At 40.6% G+C, this 21040-nt stretch overlaps 1 protein-coding gene across 1 annotated transcript in view; it reads right to left on the reverse strand.

The window, feature by feature from the left end:
* Positions 1 to 3437: 3437 nt before the first annotated feature.
* Positions 3438 to 21040, reverse strand: part of pdia6 (protein disulfide isomerase family A, member 6) — a 28001-nt gene continuing 10398 nt past the window's right edge. The window contains exons 6-13 of the mRNA XM_059954641.1: positions 20343 to 20473; positions 18284 to 18398; positions 17720 to 17863; positions 16038 to 16122; positions 14946 to 15018; positions 6701 to 6859; positions 6182 to 6278; positions 3438 to 5330 (exon numbers count right to left, since the gene is read on the reverse strand). Of these exons, the coding sequence (XP_059810624.1) occupies positions 5262 to 5330; positions 6182 to 6278; positions 6701 to 6859; positions 14946 to 15018; positions 16038 to 16122; positions 17720 to 17863; positions 18284 to 18398; positions 20343 to 20473 (873 nt within the window). The 3' untranslated portion in view covers positions 3438 to 5261. The remainder of the gene's footprint in view (positions 5331 to 6181; positions 6279 to 6700; positions 6860 to 14945; positions 15019 to 16037; positions 16123 to 17719; positions 17864 to 18283; positions 18399 to 20342; positions 20474 to 21040) is intronic.

The raw sequence follows: 21040 nt of genomic DNA on the forward strand, positions 1-21040 counted from the left end.
GTTCCCATACCAGACAGTGATACAGCCAGTCAGGATGCTCTCAGTTGTGCCCCTGTAGAAAATTATTAGGATTTGGGGGCCTATGCCAAACTTCTTCAACTGTCTGAGGTGAAAGAGATGCTGTGGTACTATCTTCACCACACGGCCAGTATGTACAGACCACGTGAGATTCTTGGTGATGTTTATGCCAGGGAACATAAAGCTGTACACCCTCTCAACACCAGATCCATTGATGTCTATGGGGGTTAGCCTGTCACCATTCCCCCTGTAGTCCACAACATTGTGACATTGAGGGAGAGTTTGTTTTCTTGACAACACTGTGTCAGAGTGATGATTTCTTCTCTATAGGTTGCCTTGTTTTTATTTGAGATTAGGCCAATCAATGTACTATCAGCAGCAAATTTAATTAGCAGATTGGAGCTGTGGGTGGCGACACAAACATGACTGTACAGAGAGTAAAGGAGGGGGCTTAGGACACAGCCCTGAGGAGCACCTATGTTGAGGGTCAGAAGGGCCAAAGAAAATATAATTATCAAAATACTAAAACAATGAAATAGAGCTTAAAATTCTAAAGCAGATAATGATGAGGAGAGTGGAGAAATATTGCACTTAATCAGAATGTATTCATAAGCAGAAACTCCACAAATGACAATTTTACATATTGAGAATTATATGACTGCCAATGTGATCAGATCTATCCAATCCCCCTGTGGATAGAGTGTTGGCAAAGAATGTTCTTTCCATGTTTTTCCTCCTTATTTCAGGACAAAATTTCAGTTAATGTAAGCTGCAGTCTAATGTCTTGATTTACCAATAGGAAGAAGTCCCTGTAAGAATTAATACTTATTATAAGTATTAGGAAGAAGCCCCTGAAAGTATTCCCATTGATTTCCCATTTTGTAAGGATTCCCTGTAAATATTAATACTTATCCCCAGTATGTATATTGGACAAAAAACCCAACCACATTAAAGAATCATTAGCCCTCCTCCCAAACACAAGATCAAATCCTACAAATTAAAGACATTAAGTTAAAGTGAGGCACACTTTATAGCTGAAGTTCATAATAGAATATCAAAACATTAAATATAACATGCAGAATCAGTCTAAAACAGGAATGAAAGCAAAAGAATGGATAGTATCAATTAAAGGGACTCTGCAAACACCCTACTATCTTTCAGTAATCATTAAAGCTCAAAGAATTTTATTAAAAGTTCGTATATGCCAAGTACATATACAGAACGTAAAGTACACGTAAGTTCAAGTTTATTAAAAGGACTAAAGCAATCTGAAAGAGACAGGGTACATAGCTAAGCTTCGGAGTACATTTGGATTGGAGAGGATGCTGTCACCATGGTAAGAAACTAGAGTGATATTGGATGCAATTAAGTTGGCAAGAAACACTTAAGGGGCTGGCAGTGCTTAAAGCATAAAAATCACACAGCATGAAGTCATACATTGCAGAGGCTGATCTCAACCTATGTACCCAAACCTTTGAAAGTGGCAAGGTAACTGCTTTATAAAGGGACTCTTTGGCTTTAATATAACTATAAATCTTCAAATGTCTTCCTTGTACAACAGCCGGTGGTGTGACGCAGTTAAAACGTGTCAATGATTATGTGTCATTATTTGTGAAGATGTGAACTTTGGCGAATGCCAATCTATTAGCTAACATGCATACCCTTTGGTTTCAGTTCCACGAGTATTAGCAAAAATATGCCAATTCCAAATCTTCAGCATGCCACAAAGATTCTCCATTATTAAGTGTACTGTGCATTTGTCACAAGCTTAGATTCTAATATAGAAAAACTTAAAATGTTCTATTCTTGAAAACTAAATCAAAATCCATCATTTTAACCATCAGTTTTGCGCCACCACATTCAATTTGCAATTTCAGATTTTTTATGAAATCCAGTATTGTGTACAAGATGGTGCTAATTATAAAAGGCACCAATGTGTGCAGAAGATCCCACATTAGGACTAAAGATTGTGTGTTGGTAATTATTTCTTCTTCAATAATTAAATGGATGTCATCTGTGTTGATTGTGCAACTATGTAACACGTTAAGAGCAAATAAAAATAATTTAACTATAACAAGAGGACAGTTAGTATGTTATGTTTCTATTTTCTTCCAAGAGGACTGCAACCTTGTTGTAGGGTTTGGAGGCTTGAATGCCTCAGTGACTCAGAGAGCTATGCTGGCTGGAGTCAGGGCCTTGTGTTTTGGCCCTTAGTAGGGTAACCCATGCCAAACAGGTCAAAGGGTAGAGGCCAGACCTAGGTCATGGTCCACTGGTCCTCCAGGTTCAGCTCAGGGATAATAACCCTGACTAGTCAAACAAAAATTGTTACGGAAACAGCAATGAAGAATCCTATGTGACAATATGGACATTAGAGATGGGGAGGCTGTCATAGGAAGCAGTCAGTAAATATTACTTTAAAATTGGTAGTTTCTAATCGATTAGGACTTGAGAGTTTTGTGCCGCAGGTGAGAATGCTGTCAGAGGTTCGTGGGAACTCAATGCAAGGTGAATCTTTAATTTAGTGCTTGTACTTCCCCAGGAAACAAAAGGGCAGATGGTGTCACACCAATGCAGTAAAAGCTACTGTTCTACTGGTAGAAAAGAGCCCAGTCATTGGGGTCAATAATATTACTTAAGAGCTTTATGCTTACATTAATTGCCATAATTGGAAGCAGTTCCATTTCCCACATTCAATTTGGGATTTCAAATTTTTTTTATGACATCCAGTATTGCATACAAAGTAGTGCTGGTTGTAAAAGGCACCAATGTGTGCACGTTAGGGCTAAAGATTGTGTGTTGGTAATAATTTCTTCTTAAAGGATATTTAAATAGATGCTATCTCTTGATTGTGCAACTGTCAGATTAAGAGCAACTAAAAATAATTACATTTTAACAGGAAAATGTTATTTCTATAACAATTACAAAATTTACAGATGGCCAAAGCAAAAAAAAAAAATTTGTTGGAGATCAAAAGTTCATATTGCAAAAGGCCAATGACGGCAAGGTTTCCAAAAACTCAACTGATTGACAAGGCAGCCTTGACTTGAGGAACTTGTCCATTTATCAGTATTTTTATATCATAATCTGGCCCAGTATGTGCATCCAACATAAACACAACAGGTTCAGCAGATGCTGGGAAATCTTCAGCAACACATATGGCGCTGGATGAACTCAGCAAATCAGACAACATCTACGGAGGAGAATAGACAATGTTTCAGGCCAATACCCTTCACCAGGATATTGTTTTGGGCTCAGTCTTGATTAAGGGTTTTGGCTTGGAACATCAGCTCTTTATTCCACTCCATAGGTGCTGCCTGATTTTGTCGAGTTCCTCCAGCATTTTGTGTTAATATATAGTACTGTATTAAATGAACTGAGAAGCATTTTTTTTTTAAAAACAAAATAGAACAAAGTAGTCTAGCTAAAGAAAATAATTACTTTATTAAGAGGAAATAGCTGAAGCCTACAATTCTTTCCCCACCAGGAAGCATCAATGTTAATAATACATCTGGTTTTAGTTTACGTGCAATTTAAAGAAATGTAAATTTTCAAGTAAATACAATTGTTTCAGAAAAGATGTTTTTGGAACTAACAGAAATGTTCAAAGATATCTCCACCCAATTGTTATTGTAAGCTGTAGATTCCTCTTCTTTTAAGGTCTTGATTGTCAGTAACACCAATGTCAATCTCAACAGCATCTCCATACGGCAAGCGCATCCTTATTATATAAATGTGCTACTGAGTTAATTATCTACTGCCATCATTTGCAATTTTTGAACAGTTGAAAGCTGCAGGCTAGAAATGGGGCTTCTGCTCCAGTACCCATGTGAAATGAGACACAATGTAAAAAAAATTATTTATATTCATTATATTGTGTTGAATGTTAAAGGTCTAACTCTCCCATGATTATCCTTAAAATTAGGAACCTATTGTAATATTTAAATTGATTAACCCCAAGTAACCTGCAATGCAGTTTGTACTTTTGCAAAAACTGCAGACATCAGTATTGTCTAATGAGGCAAGGCAGACCACAGGTCCATAAACTTGAGTTCAGTCACTATCTTGAACGGTTCAAGTTTGCATGTTCTCCCCATGACTGTGGGTCTGTGTCAGATACTAACAGTTTTATCACAAAGGTGAGCTGGTAGGTTAACTGGTTTTTACAAATCTCCAAGTATAAATGAGTGACAAAGGATCTAAGGGGAGTTGAAGGACAGAGAGAACAAATTACAGGGATAAGGAGAAGGATGAGGGCCTATTAGTAGCCTCCTGTTTCATATTAAGCAGACACATTTCAAAGACAGGTATTATTTTGGTCTTTATCTTGGGAACTTGTAGTAAACAATTTATGCACATTAACCTTTCTTTAATGCAGATCAATACAAAAAAAATTTTAAGTTCTAACTGAATCAAGGTCAGTCTTCTGTCAATGCCACACACAGACGCTCACCTAACACCATGAAGTGTAATTTCTCAAAATCAAAACAGAAAATAGATTTCCATAATTAATTTTGAAAACAATGAAAGTTAGTGCTAGTTAATGACAAATATTCCACAAATTCAATGACTGGATATCAAAGCAAATCCTGTGGCAATTATTCTGGACAAGGATTAAAATTACTTGTAGTTTAGCAAGAGGACCAAATGTATCAGGAACAAAGCAAGTCGTCTTAGTGTGTTCCAAAGGAGATACGAACCTCTAGAATGCAACATTAATAAAAATAACCATACTTCCATTACTACCAAACCTGTTTCAAAGAGCTGAAACATAGATTTATTTTGTGAATTCCATCCTAAACAAAATGTATCATCAATGCAAAATTCCAAAGTTCCAGACGCTTACTCCCAATTAATGGCTAAATCACCAAGATCTTACTTGTCCTTTGTAGGACAGATCACTTTCTTTGGAACAAGAACTGTTCAAATACATGCAGGGATGTCAAAAATACATTATGCAGGTTTGCACCACATCCCACCCACTAGAAGAGACTTGAGAAACCATTTAAATAGTGAAATGTAACAATGTACAGTAAATGGCAACCTGTCTGATCTATTAAATCAGTTTATGTAAAAATTTGAAACATAACATTCAATCTTTTTTTTTTAGAAAAATCCAGTGAAACTTATTTACAGGTTACAGTAGAAATACATAAAGCCAGAAAGATGAAATAAGGCTTTGGTGCAGACAGATGATCAGTCCAATGCTTCAGATAAAGGGTACTGTCTGCCATGCCATTAGTTCACAGCTCGTCCTTGTCAAACTCGTCAAGATCTACATCACTTAAATCAATGTCTTCTTCGACTGGCAACTGTGGAAGATTAAATGCATTCTTAGGGTTTGAGATTACTTCAGATTCCATTTCTTCCAATTTTCCAATAAAAGCCATAACTCTTTAACACCAGTTCCAAAGGACCCTTCCAAACCATGCCTAGGCAAATCATTCTTGTACAGCTGAAGAATAACAAGCCATTTAACTTTGTCCCAAAAAACATTGCATCTCCTACTTGTGCACTTTTCAGCATTCAGGAACTTCAATGAACTTTTACTCAACACATATGAAAGTTTGGGGGGGGGGGGGGGGAGAGAAGTTAAGTTTGCTTCCTACAAGGACAACATGTAATATGCACTCACAATTTTAAACCCATGGACTAGAAAGAGAATTAAATACTCTATTATCTAAGATCGTTCCTTATTCAAGATATTAATGGAGAATTTAAACTTTTTAAATCTACTCTGCTCACAAACAATGCAATAATCCCAATAAACCAGTCGGATCCCTTCTCACAGAATTACAACCCCACTACCCCCGCAAGGTGAAATCATGACTGCTATGCCATCATATTCTCATACAAATTCCATTTGAAAAACACAGGATCTTTGATGGAATATGTCATTATCCCAGAGGGAAAGATGGGAAAACAAAATCTCAGCTGGGGAGGAAACACTGGGTTAAAAAGACTATCTACAGTTTAATGCTGTCTTATAAAACTTTGTTTTGCAATGGTACACAAAGATTTTTCGCTCTTCTGTGTTATTTGTTTGTAAAGCACTCAAAGCCCCTTACTCGTGTGCAGCATATGCTTTTAAACCTGTAAACATAAGAGCACAAGCAATTAAACAAACTTACATCAAAAGCAGTTTGCCAAGTTATCAACTTACCTGACCATCTTTACCATCCCAGGGATCTACATTGTAAATTTTGGGGAATGCAGCTCCTTTGACAAGAGAGGTTGAACCTCTCCCAACTGACAACTCCCTGATGAAAAAGGAAAGGTTGAAACAGATGCTGTTTGATTTAAAAAATAATATTTAAAAAAAGTATTTTAAGAATGATCAGATTTAGAGCTTTAGAGAATTATCCAAGAACTAGCACATATTAGGTAACACTTCCCTACTAACATGGATTATTAGGAAAATCACAAGAAATACAATTCCAATATTTAAATACAAAAATAATGAACATTTCTGAAGGAATCTTGATTTGGAAGGGAAGGGAAGGGGGTTTGTATAAAATGTGACAGAAATCTGGCACAAGTGCAAGTGATCACCTTTTATCAAAGCCTTCCCGCTTAGACTGGCAAATTAATAGTTAAAACCTTCTGTAAACCTTAGTTCAGGTCAACACACACATGGAATTTCTTGACTTTCATTATGGTTTTAGCCATTATAAACATTTACCTCAAAAACTCATTGATGCCCTGTTCACTAAAGGAGCCTTTCAGCAGAGCGAATTTCATTTTTCTGGCATTAATCGCAGCCATAGCTGGATAACCAAATCCACCGATACCCAAAGAATCTTCAAGCTCTGCCTGCGCACCTGCTTCAGTCCATAGCCAACTGAATAAAACAGGAATTTAATTATGAAAAAATCATTATAGTATTCAAGTGTTCAGTGTAACAATTCATATAGCTTTGTCACATGTACATCAAAACATTTTTAAAATGTTTTATTTATTGAGATACAGCATGGAATAGGCTTTCCAGCCCTTCGAGCAAAGCCACCCAGCAATCCCCAATTTAACCCTAGTGCAATGACGGGACATTTACAATGACCAAGTAACCTACCAACCGGGTTGTCTTCTGCCTGTGGGAGGAAGCTGGAGCACCCAATGGAAACATACTAACACCTTAAAGGCAACATCAGGAACTGTACGGTAAAGCAGTGCGCTAACCATTATGCTACCCTGCCGCCAGTGAAGTGCATCGTTTGCATCAACAACAGTGCAAATATAATCTGGGGCCAGCCTGCCAAGTGACGTCATGCTTCTGGGACCAACATTGCAAGCCACAACACACCAACCCTCCCTAGTGCGTACATATTTGAAATGTGGAAGGAAATCAGAACACCCAGAGGAAACTGAAGTGGGGACGGGGAGCTTGTGTGACAGACAGTGGTGGGCACTGAACCCTTATCACTACATTATGTTACCATGCCAACCTACACAATACCAATGCATTCATTATCTAGATAGTATTGGAGTATAAAAGTTGCATTGTTTGCTGTGTAACCAAAACTATGTAGTCAGCTTTGAACTTGCTATTTGCTATGCATGTATCCAATTTAGTAGGAGAATGAAATCTTAAGAATGTAGAAGATAATGGTGTGTTAATGAGAGGCAGCTAAGAGATGTAGATTAGAACATGATTAAGTCAATGGGTAAAAACAATAGTGGCAGATGTACTTGTGATACGCAACTATAGACCGATTGGATATGCTAGTGCAACTAAACCAGGAGATTGCTATAAAAAATGCTATGTAAAAGGATCGGTGGGCAATCAGCGACTAGCTCAATGACTGTCTCAGCTTTGATTTGCAAATTAAAGTTTAACCCTTCTTGAAGACTTTTCTGCGTCTCCTGGTCGTTTGTGGGGCACGAGAAACCACGACAAAATTGGTGACCGCGGCAGGACCAGAAAGAGACCCGCAGAAAGGAAATGGCAGATTGGGGACGCTTCCCAGTCCTCTAGGGATTCCCACAAGGCTAACAGAATTAAGGGTGCACCCAAACAAAAGGTAAGCGCTTTTTGTGACAATTTGGACAAAGAATTCAGTTGGTTTTGGGGAGGTCTTGGAGTCTCAGAAGTGTGGAACCACTGCTGAAGGGTCTCTCTGGTCCAAAGAATCTGGCAGAATTGGGGGTTAACAGGAAGTTCAGAGGATTGATCAAGAACACTGCAGTGAGGGTAAGTACAAATAAGTTAATAAGAAGTTAAGTAAAGAAAAATTCCACGTGGTGTTGGTAAGTCCCTGTGGATACCACTTCGTATAAAACGAAGGTCTGAACAGGCAGGGAAAGGGAAAATAGAGAAAATCCTCGTGGATACCGCCTTAAGAGATAAGGATCTGAATAGACGAGGTGCATAGAGAAAATCCCTGTGGATACCGCTTTGTATGAAACGAGGGTCTGAACGGGCAGGGAAAGGAAAATAAGAGAAAATCCTCGTGGATACCGCCTTAAGAGATAAGGGTCTGAATAGACAAGGTGCAAAGAGAAAGTTCTGTGGATACCACTCTGAATAGAGGTCTGTACGGGCAGAACAGAATAGGAAACAAGGATAGTCCAATATATAGTTTAAAGCGCTGGTAGATGGACGATAGACTAGGCATAGAATTAGAGTAAATAATATTATCCAGTAAACAAACTGATCTCTGAAATACCTTAAAAAGAGAGAACAACATGACAGGTAAAGGAACGACAGTAGAGATTCTGAGCAAAAAAATCCCGGTAAATAAATATGAGATCACAAAAACTTAAGAAAAATGGAAAAAGAGAACCAAAAACCTGGTCACAAAATGGCCAAGATAAGGAACGTTTGATGTAAGTTTGTGCGAAGAAATGGAGGCACTAATTAAAAATTACAAACCAAAAGATAAATCTAAGAGGGCAAAAAGAACGAGAAATGGAAGTGCTAAAACTCTTCAGAACAGAAGGAGAAAGGCTGAGAAGGACAGGTAGAATATTGATTACAAGCGAGGAAGACACTAAGGTGCTGGAGAAACAGCCTGTTAAGAGAGAGGAAGGTACAGTGAGAAGCTGGCTTCAGCCCCGTACCCGGATGTGAAAGAAACAGTAAAGCCCCCTCCCTATAATGAGGAAGGAACCCCTAAGCAGTGCCCCCCTGCTGACGGGAACAGTAAACATGCAGGGAGAAGTACAAGTTTGGGATAATGAGGAAAAAAGACAGTACGAGAAGGAAAAAACGGCGATATGGAAAGAGATACAGGCAGAAAGGATAAAGGTGCAACAGGCAAAGAGAGAAATGAAAGAAGAGATTGAACGGATGAAATACTTGAGAGAGGAAAAGGAGTATGAGGAGTATCGGTTATACCATAGAAATAAACAGACTAGAAAAGAAAGTGGCTCATCAGGGCAGGAAGAAATGAGGCATTCAAGAGGAAGTGGAAAAAAGATAGGAGATGAGAGTCTTGGAGAAACACAAGAGAGAAGGGAATCAAGTACGAGTAAGGATCATGAGGAGTCCCTGCCACAGGTGTACAGACAGACAGGAAGAAAGAGAAGAAGAGGTAGGAGGCAGAAGCCTAGAAGAGCAGAAGGAGGCGGTAGGGAAGTGACTTGCGGAAGTAGAGAGAGAGCTAGATAAGTTACTGAGGGGGGTTGCCATAAATGCGAAAAATACTCCAGGGACCAACCAAGTATTGAATCAGGACAGAAAGGAAGGACTCCTAAGGAAGACCGAGGGAAGAAGAGGACCCCGGAGAAATTTGCGTGGGAGGCAGTAAAGACATACCCTGAGACAGATGGGGAGTCAGGCGAGGAGGGGAGCCAGGGCAGATGGGAAGAAGGAGGAAGAATGATGCCGTTGTTAGTTAAAGGATCAGGACAAGTGCAGTATATCCCTTGGGGATCCCAGGACCTAGAAGGGCTGAAAAACACTCTGCCCAAACTACATGAAGGAGTAGGGAAATGGATTAGAGCCTTTGAAGAAGAAACGGCGGGACAATTATTGGCTCTGGGAGATTTGAAGGCAATATTGATAAGGTTGATGGGAACCTCCAAATTTAACGAACTAATGGAAATGGCTGGCATAGTAAACTCAAAACGACCTGAGAACTGATGGAGACGGGTTTGACAGAGTGAGGCAGAGGGTACGGCAGGCCCTCAGAAAGCTTTATCTACCCAAAGTGGACCCCAAAGCCTTAAAGGGGGATCCACTGGGAGACACTGAAAACCCAGCAGCCTATGTAGAAAACCAGTTGAAAAGATGGAGACTGAGCAAGAGGTGGAAAATAGCTTATTTATCACCACACTGTTCCAACATAGCATTTTGGATGCAGTGCCTCTGCAAGTAAAATCCAAACTGGAGGAAGTGGTTGGGCTGACGTCAATGACCCCACAAGAATTTAGAGACCACGTAGTCCATGCAGTTGAGAAATACCGGAAAGACAAACGAAGGTTGGCTGAGCAGCAGGAAGAGGTGCAAAGAAAGTTAATACAAATGCAGCTCGAAGAACTCAAAAAGGAAAAAGAGAACAGCAAAAAGATGCTGCCAGCAACCACCGGTCCGAGTACAGCCATCAAACTGGATGAAGCACCGCTAAATGGAGGAACCGATCATACTGTAAGACAAGGGCCAGAAAACCCCATGCCAATAATCAATGTCTTTGGAGGAGCATTCACACAAATGCCCTATCAGGAACAGCCGAAATTCAAACAGCCCAGACAGGACTGGAAGTCCCAAGGAGGGGGACACAGGAGCTATGGGCAGAGGGGACCAGTGAGGAAACAGGGGGAAAGAGAGGTAGAGAGATTGTGCTGGGGATGTAATCAGCCAGGTCACATGAGATTGTCCATTTATACCATGGCCTGTCACATACCAGCAGGAACCGATAAGAAGGGAACTAAAGTTTAGCCAAGAACCAGCCCTCACAGGCCCAAATGGACCTGTGAACTCCTATGCGAGGTATTAGGGGTGCCCCGAGAACTCGAGTGGGAAGGGACATTACCCAACGATAACAAGGGAGGCAGACGAGGAACCCATTGTTCAGGTTAAGTTAGAAGGGCAACTGACACCAATGATGATAGATACTGGAGCCACATACACTTGTGTACAGCCACAGTATGCCCTTCACCTTCCCATGTCAGGAAAGTTTATTAAGACGGTAGGGTTCTTGGGGAAAACACCACAGTGCACGGCTCCAATGCAGTTCAGAATGGGAAATAAAGGAATTGTTTTGCCGGTGCTAGTATCTAAAGGAACTCCGATTAATTTGTTAGGCAAAGATGCCTTATTGAAACTGGAATTAAAATTAGAATGCACCAGAAATGGGCTGAGTGTGGAAAGAGCAGGGGCTCAATTGATAGTGCGAGAAGACAAGAAGGCTAATGTCTTTTGGATAGGAGACATTGCAGATCAGATTCAGGAAACCTGGGAAAAATGGAAAAAGGGCGTGCAGGCTATATTACCCAGGGCGGTAATGCCCAAATCTGAGCTACATTGTACAGTGATTTTTGACGAGACTCAGAACAGGGAGTTAGAGGAGAAATGGCACCTGGAGGCATGTACCCAACAGCACCTGGAAGGGGAGGCTGTGATAATTGGAAAGCAAGGGGCAGCTTTACAAGTTAAGTGGAACACCTTTTTAGAAAAATGGTACAGGATACCGGAGGCTGCGCCCCACGTAACATTGTTGGTAAACAAGGGATATCAGTCTAAAGACTTAGGACCCTTAGTTAAGAGTGCTGAAACCATAACAGTGTGGATGAAAATCACGCCAGAGGTTTGGATATCAAAGACAACAATTGCATTAAAATAATGGTAAGTGTAGATATGGTAGGGACAGTGAGAGAGGTCGAAATAACTCCCCAACCACACATGCCATTGCTGGGAAAGGAAAGAGGCCAGCAGAAAGATAGGTTAGATGAGTTGCCATCTATTCTGTGGTCACAGCATGACACGGATGTAGGGAAAATAAAAACAGCTAGTCCGGTGGAAATAAGGCTGAAAAGGGGAGCAATTCCACCCAGGAGACCACAATACCCTCCAAGACCAGAAGCAGAAGAGGGATTAACATCGACAATGCAGGGGCTGCTTAAAATAAGAGTGCTTAAAAGAATAAACAGTCCATGCAATACCCCGTTGCTGCCGGTCTTAAAAGCAGAAAAATCTAAGTGGAGATTGGTGCATGATTTGTGAGCAGTAAATGATGTGGTAGAGGACTGGCCAGCGGTAGTCCCCAACCCACACACGCTTTTGACTAATGTTCCACCAGAAGCAGGTTACTTTTCAGTGATTGATTTGTGTTCGGCTTTCTTCAGCATCCCTCTAGCCGACCAGTGTCAGTATCTGTTTGCATTTACTTACAGAGATGCTCAGTATACCTATACCAGAATGCCACAAGGGTTTAAACATTCACCACATGTTTTTAATCAGGTGTTGAAGGCGGACCTAGAGGGCATACCATTGGAAAGTACATTGTTACAGTATGTGGATGACCTGTTGATTTGCTCCCACAGTAAGGAACAGTGTGAGCAGGACACTATAACTCTGTTAGAGAATGCAATTTTGCACGCAGCAAGTGGAATACTTAGGCAGGGTAATATCCAAGGGAGTGAAGGCGATAGCACCAGATCAGATTGAGGCAATAACTAAGGCCCCAAAACCCCAGACTGTAGGGCAGATGATGACGTTTTTGCAAATGGCAGGGTACAGCTCAGATTGGATAGGAGAATATGCTGAGATTGTGGCACCTTTGAGAAAGATAATGAAAGAAGCAGGACATACAAATTTGAAGAACGGCTTACAGTGGAATGGAGAGGCGGAGATAGCTTTCAATACTATTAAGCAGGAATTGCAGTAGGCACCAGCATTAGCTTTGCCTGACTACGAGAAGGTTTTTCATTTGTATGTATCCAACCGACAGGGGGGTTATGTCACAGCGGTTCTAACACAAGAGACAGGCACAGGAAAAGCAAAGCAGCCGATAGCATATTACAGTACGAGACTAGATGAAGTGGCTCAGGGGTATCCACCCTGTTATCAGGGATTGGCGGCACTGTACTATGCATATGAAAAGGCATCATCTGTAACCCTGGGCTATCCTGTGACTCTGTACACACACCACAAAGTAGCAGAATTGCTGGAAAGAGGGAAAGTTGTGCTGACGCCAGCCAGGATAGCAGCGTATCAGATGCTATAGACATTTCCAGACATAACTATACAGAGATGCACTACCAGTAATATAACCGATTTTGTCCCTTTAGGCTATGAAGGAGAACCCCATGATTGTGTAGGGAAGACGATGGCATTTGCCAAATTGAGAGCAGATTTACGGTCAGAACCACTAGAGGATGCAAATAAAATGTTCTGTTCGTAGATGGCTCTTGTTATAGGGATTATGATGGAAATCATGCAGGGTTCTCAGTAGTGCAGCAGGATCAGTCGAGCTATAAGATTATTAGGATGGAGTCCTGTCCCCACCCGTATTCCGCCCAACTAGCGGAAATCAAAGCCCTGACAGCTGCGTGTGAAATGATGGAAGGTGAGAAAGTAGACATCTATACTGATTTGGTATATGCTCACGAAGTATGCCATTTGTTCGGGGCAGTGTGGAAACAGACAGGGTTTAAAAAAAATAGTGGAGATCCCATACAACATTGTCAGCGAATTATAGACTTAATAAATGCCATGATGAAACCTAAAGCATTGGCTATAATAAAATGCCAGGCACATAAAAAGGGAATAACAAAGGGAAATCAAGCTGCGGACCAGGCAGCCAGAAAAGCGTCTGGATGTACATCAGCTGTCATTGTCCCCCAGGTAAGCCTAGCTCCAGAACCTGTGGTAGAGGACCTATTTGAAATACTAGGTAAGGCAACTTTGGCAGTACAGACAATGTGGAGACGAAAGGGGGCCAAGCAGAACCCAGAAGGCTTGTGGAGCATGGAAAACGGTTTGTTGGTAGCGCCCACCCCTCTACTGACGATTCTGATTTCAGAAGCGCATGGGATTGACCATTGTGCAAGGGGGGAAGTGATAAAGAAAATAAAGAAGGATGGGGAGCATGGCTGACTAAAATGGCAATAACTGTCAGTATTGTATTGTTGAGCTGTGCGCTTGTGCTGTGCTGTTTTCTTCCTTGTCTCAAGTCTCTTGTAGTGCTGCAACCAAACAATTTCCGATGCTCATGGCAATTACTGAAGCAAGCTTAGTGGAGAAAGAAACACTGAAAATGTATCGTTACAGCCTATAACACCTGCAGGATGAACAAGAGCAAAACGACAGTGTGGGAGTAGATTCTAAGGGCTTCTGAGTTTTTTTCCCTGTCTCAGGTACAAAGGAACAGGTTTTTGGCTCAGCAGCCCAGGGTAACAGGAAGAGAATACTTTGAGGTCTTGGCGCAGAAAATTATAGTTTAACCCGAGATTTGGGAATAAGTGCTTGAGTTTATTGGGGGTTTTGTGCGCAGACTCTTAAGTCTTCTTTCTCTGTGTGAAATCCTATGGATCTCAAAGGGGGAATATATTGGAGTATAAAAGTTGCATTGTTTGCTGTGTAACCAAGATTATGTAGTCAGCTTTGAGTTTGCTATTTGCTATGCATGTATCCAATTTAGTAGTGGAATGAAATCTTAAGAATGTAGAAGATAATAGGGTATAATGAGAGGTAGCTAAGAGATGTAGACTAACATGATTAGGTCAATGGGTAGAAACAATAGTGGCGGATGTACTTGTGATACGCAACTGTAGACCGATTGGATATGCTAATACAACTAAACCAGGAGACTGCTATAAAAAATGCTGTGTACAAGGATCGGTGGGCAATCAGCGACTAGCTCAATGACTGTCTCAGCTTTGATTTTGCAAATTAAAGTTTAATACTTCTTGAAGAATCTTCTGCGTCTCCTGGTCGTTTGTGGGGCACGAGAAACCACGACAATAGCTGCTGCACAATTCAAACATACCCCCAGAACTTCTTCTTGTATTTGTTGCCCATAGCCTTCATTACGTCCAAATAATCATTTCTCCCAGAAGCCCCTGTGAACAGATAAAACAAAAATTAGTCAAATACAAAACAATTACTGGACTCAAACGTCGCAATGTTTTATAAAGGGTGAAAGGTTCTTTTTAAATGAATAGACGGATGATAAATGGTAGAGGTAAAGAGTATTAGACAATAAACAGATCTCAATATGATTTAAGGATAAACATAGGCTCGTATATCAGGCCAATTCCCCTGCTCTTTGAAAATGCTATATAACAATTACAGCACAGAAACAGGCCATCTTGGCCCTTCTAGTCCGTGCCGAACGCTTACTCCCACCTTGTCCCACTGACACACACTCAGCCCATAACCCTCCATTCCTTTCCTGTCCATATATCTATCCAATTTTACTTTTTGCTATGAAGTCTTAACTTTTCAAATGAATATTGGCACTTAAGCAGTTGCTCAATATGGAACCATCAAGCTAGTTTTTAAAGGCTTAACGTGAACACAAAATCTTCTGATACAGGGAATAGGGAGCTACTCACCAGTAATGTATCCGCTTTGGCTGGCACTCAAGTGCCTAAATCGCAATATGACAGAGCGACTAACCAGCTCTACTCTTTCCCCCCACCCTTCATGAAAGGTAGAATAAGTTAAAGACTTTATTCCTTGGAATGTAGAAGAGGAGGGGAGATTTAAAGAGGTATACAAAATTATGAATGGTATAGACAGGATAAATGCAAGCAGACTTTTTCCACTGAGGCTGGGTGGGACAACCAGTGGTCATCAGTTAAGGGTGAAAAGTTTAAGGGGAACACGAGGGAAAACTTCACTCAGAGGGTTGTGAGAGTGTGGAATGAGCTGCCAGCACAAGTGGAGCATGAGAGCTCAATTTCAACATTTAAAAGTTTGGATAGGTACACGGATGGTAGGGGTATGTAGGGCTACGATCCCGGTGCAGGTCAATGGGAGTAGCCAGTTTAAATGGCTCAGCACATGGGCTGAAGGACAGTTTCTGAGCTGTACTTTTGCATGACTCCATGAACTAGTATAATTATGTCAAGCTCACCAGTGTCCAAGATGTGTGGCAATACAGCAACAATGCAGAGTTGATGGTCATCACATGTCTTCTTCAGTACATCCTCATTAGTAATCTATTTTAAAACAAGTAGAAAATTCACTGTTGTACATGAATTTATTTCAACATGATTTTATCCTCGCCTAACTTATGACTAGGAAATAATTGTGGAAAAAAAGGGAACACTTGCAAAATTGCTTGTTCCAAGAATATCTTGGTTGTTATTAATGGTGAATATAAAAGTTTGTGACAAAAAGGAAGTGTTTTCGTCATCAAGGGCACCATGGTAACGTAGCGGTTAGTATAACACTATTACAGCACAGGGTGCTCAAGAGTTCAATTCTGGCACCATCCCGTAAGGAATCTCAGTACATCCTCCCAATGGAATGTGTGGGTTTTCCCTCCGGTGCGCCAGTTTCCTCCCACAGTGCAAAAGACTTGCTGGGTAGGTTAACTGGGTTTGTTGGGACAGCATAGCTCAAAAGGACCAGAAGGGCCCATTCTGTGCTGTATCACTAATTCTGAGATCTAATTTCCACCAGTGCAATAAGTACTTGGACGAACAACACCTTATATTCCATCTGGGTAGCCTCCAACGTGATGGCATGAACACTGAAACTTCCAGTATTTGTCTATCCCCTCCCCCCCCCACCATTCCACATACCCATTTCCCCCTCTCACCCTATCTCCTACCTGTTCATCACCTCCATCTGCTGCTCCTCACCTTTTCTTTCTTCCATGGCCTTCTGTATTCTATCAGAATCCCCATTCTCCTGCCCTTTACCTCTTTCACCAAACAACTTCCCAGACTTTACTTCACCACCCCCCAGCTTCACCTGTCACCTTATGTTCCTTCCTCCCCTCCCTCCACCTTCTTACCCGATCTGCTCATCTTTTTTTTCCTCCAGCCCTGATGAAGGGTCTCAGCCCGAAACATCGACTCTACTCTTTTCCATAGATGCTGCCGGGCCTGCTGAGTTACTCCAGCATTTTGTGCGTGTTGCTTGGATTTCTAGCATCTGCAGATTTTCTCTTGTTTGTGGAAGTACTTAGATTACTTTTTTTTTTAAAAAGCAAGTTTTGCTTAATGCACTGGAAATTGTTGACTCTTGCTGTCATTTTGCTTAGTTCTGCAATTTATCCAACTTTGGTTGTACCAGAAAGACAACCAAATTGAATTGATAAGCAAAATTCCACTTTCAATTTCAGGGCATGTTATTTCATCTTGTAGCCATGTCGTAACTCAAATTATTTAGCAGCATGAGCCTATAAAAATGAACATTAGCACTTTTGATCAGAGCCCTGCCTCTGGAGATAGTTTTTTTTTAAATTTGCTCTTCAAAAGAGTGAACAATTGCTGCCATTTTGTTCTGACCACTTAACTTTAACATTCAAGTTAGAAAAATATCTACTGTTCCTTCATATCCATTCTTAATTCAAGTCACAAACATGAGAAAGTCTGCTGATGCACAAAACCCAAAGCAACACACAGAATACGCTGGAGGAATTCAGCGCGTCAGGCAGCATCCATGGAAAAGAGCAACCAGTTGGCGCTTTGGGCCAACTTCTTCAGGACTGAGAAGGAAAGGGGAAGATGCTAGATATTACCAATAGTGGATCAAGGTGAAAAGGTGCAAAGGATGGTTATACTTACTTTCCCATCCACTCCTTACCTCTTTCATTTCTGGAGCGGGGGCATTTTCAGCAAACAACTCAAGAGCACGAGCAACAATATCACTTTTAGATCTTCCACCATCATAGTCAATAGGATTATCTTCATCTTTGTGAAATATTTTGATGGTGGGATATCCACGAATCTGCAGGCAGAAGTCAAAAGATTTTCCGCTGCATGGCATTTCTTACAAGTATTTATTGCTTTAGATTTAAGTCAACATGTTGAGCATAAATGATTAGAAAGCCATTTGAATTAGACATATTTATGAGAATTTACAAAGTCCACACATTTGTGCAAACTATAACACTAATGAAATTCGTGTACTCATGGGTATTTATGTATGGCTGAATGACAATTATACTTGAAATATGAATAATACTAAATATGATTAATATGAATAATAACAAATAGCAGCTGATTACTTATTTTCAATTACATAGTACACAGGAATACATATATATCAGTAGACATTTAAAAAAATTAAAACAATAAAATTTTAACACCCATAATTTTATTTGTAAGTATATTACAGCTTGTAAACCCAAAGCTTCTAACCACTTACCCCATACCGACCGGCCAATGCCTGACTAGTTGTGGCATCCACTGCAGCCAATTTGACCTTTCCACCTGTCTGCTCTTTGACCTCAGTGGCTGCTTCTGCCCACTCTGGTTCTAACCTTAGAAATTCAAAATACATATTGTTAATTATTCACTAATATGCCATGAGCAGAATGGATATGCAAGGTAGTAATTCAAATAAGTAACATTGAATTTAAAATTAGTGATAAGGTGTTAATTATGCCATTCAGTGAGCATCTTTCAGAAATTAACATACATCTATTTCACTATTGTACATTCAAAGTTGACTAAATATGCACATGAAATATTGCACTCGTCCATTCGTGCCTTCTACCCCATTTCACTTTCCCTTTATTCTTTTCTTTCTATCCTCTTTCCGCATCTCAAAACTTGTTTATCCAAGCTTTTCCCCAATTCTGATAAACAGATATTAATCCACAACAACACACACAATGTGCTGGAGAAACTCAGCAGGACAGGCAGCAACTATGGAAATGAATAAACAGACGATATTTTGGCCTGAGATCTTTTTTCAGGACTGAGAAAGGAAAGGGGAAGATGGGTTCTAAGTCCTGAAGAAGGGTCTCAGCCCAAAACATCGATTATCAATTCATTTCCACAGATACTACCCAACCTGCTGAATTCCTCCAGCATTTTGTGTGTGTTGCTTTAGATTTCCAGCATCTGCAGACTTTCTCATATCTATTAATCCAGCACATTGTTTCTCTCACAAAATGCCATCTGACCTCTTTAAATTTAAAAACTTAAAAATTATGGTGGCTGAACTTTGTTCATTATGGTCGCTAACTGTTTTCAAAACAAAAACGATCTTTGATCCTGCAATACTTCCGACATTTCACCAATCACTTTGAGTCAGTATATTGATTCTTTGTTGAAGCCTAGTTTTATAGACACAAGTTGTTCTGTAGTAATTAACCTGTGGATATTTTTTGGGATAAAAATCTTGTATGAAGGTTGTTCAGTTGCAAGGAGGATTAAAAAGGCTACCTTCAATAGATTTACAAAATATTATGTAGAAATCAGTAACAACTTCTGGAGAATTTTGTCCAGCAATACTGTTGTCATCTGCAGATCTCCTCAGCAACTGGCACAGAACTCCTGTGCAATCTTAGGATACATCCTAGGATGCGCTGGGATAATCAGTGAGGTAACCTGGGGTCATTGGGTGTTTCGGGTCTTTCAACATCAGACACTCGTGCCCATTCAGGGCTTGGCTTGTGTCCCAGCAGCACTGGTCCACGGGACATGCCTCTTGATCCACAACCATTCGGAGACTCGCTCAGCAGCTTCTGGGACAGTCCTCACGGCTCTTTTCTTCGTAGCCCCCGTAAGGCCAAGGAGTCAGTTCTACACAGTGAGCCGCCAATAAAGCCACACATGACTCACATCGTGCCCTCCACCCATCTCTGTTCTCCCAGCTCCTGGTATTTGGCTTTCTTATGCTCAACGCCTCCTCAATCCTGTCTTCTCAAGAAACTAAATACAAAAAATTCCACAATAGTTCGACCTTGAAAATAATATGTAATGATGCAACAGTTGCCCATGTTATTAATAAAAGCCTCACATAACCTAAAATAATTAAATCTTAAAATATACTATTTACTGATTTCATTTTAATATCACCTTCAACCAACTCTAAATGATCAAAATTGACATGGCTTTAAGGTGAGGGGAGGGAAGTTCAAAGGGGATATTAGAGGAGGGTTTTTCACTCAAAGAGTGGTTGGTGCGTGGAATGCACTGCCTGAGTCAGTGGTGGAGGCAGATACACTAGTGAAGTTTAAGAGACTACTAGACAGGTATATGGAGGAATTTAAGGTGGGGGGTTATATGGAAGGCAGGGTTTGAGGGTCGGCACAACATTGTGGGCCGAAGGGCCTGTAACGTGCTGTACTATTCTATGTTCTAAAAACAAATCTAGCTCCTGAACACAAATTCCATTAAATCTCACTGATTCAGTATTCAAAGCTGTGAGTACATTAAGTGCATTTCTTCCAAGTGTATCGTGGCTGTTGAGTTACCTCTTACAGTGCCCACACCATGGTGCATAGAACTCCACCATCCAAATGTCGCTGCTCCCGATCACATTTTCATCAAAGTTATCATCCGTCAATGTAATCACATCCTTTTTACCAGATTTACTATCACCGCTCTGTAACCAAAGAATAATTAAAACTGATAAATGCAAAAACTTGATATTGAGTGCTCTCTTTCACCCATTAGAGATATTTATCCAGAGTCCCGTGTACGCTGGGCGCTTAGTGTTGTCAGTGATCCCTCCCATCCATTCAACAATCTCTTTGACCCTCTACCATCAGGTAGAAGGTATTGTGGCATTAGGACAAGAACTGTTAGCTTCTTCTCCCAGGTCTTAAAACTACTGAACTCCCTACCAGCTACTACCCAGGTCTCATCTCACATGAAGCACCAGCAGCATTATATATACACAATTTACTTTTTAACCTTGTGTAAATGCAGATCATTACTTGTAGCAATATTATTTTGTGTGTTATGTGTGTGAGTTATATGCATTGTGTTGTGCACTTTGGTTCTGAGACACATTCTCCCATTTGGCAGTAATCACGTTGAACGATAGTAAATTTGAATTTGAAAAACCTGGAGGGCTCAAAGGGACCATAAAATGCCTTTGGCAAGTAGGGAGAGAGCAAGGACGAAGAAAATTTATGCCTGAAACCAGAAGCTGACAAGATACGGAGTG

This window comes from Hypanus sabinus, chromosome 30 (genome assembly GCF_030144855.1).
Source record: "Hypanus sabinus isolate sHypSab1 chromosome 30, sHypSab1.hap1, whole genome shotgun sequence".
Taxonomy (NCBI): domain Eukaryota; kingdom Metazoa; phylum Chordata; class Chondrichthyes; order Myliobatiformes; family Dasyatidae; genus Hypanus; species Hypanus sabinus.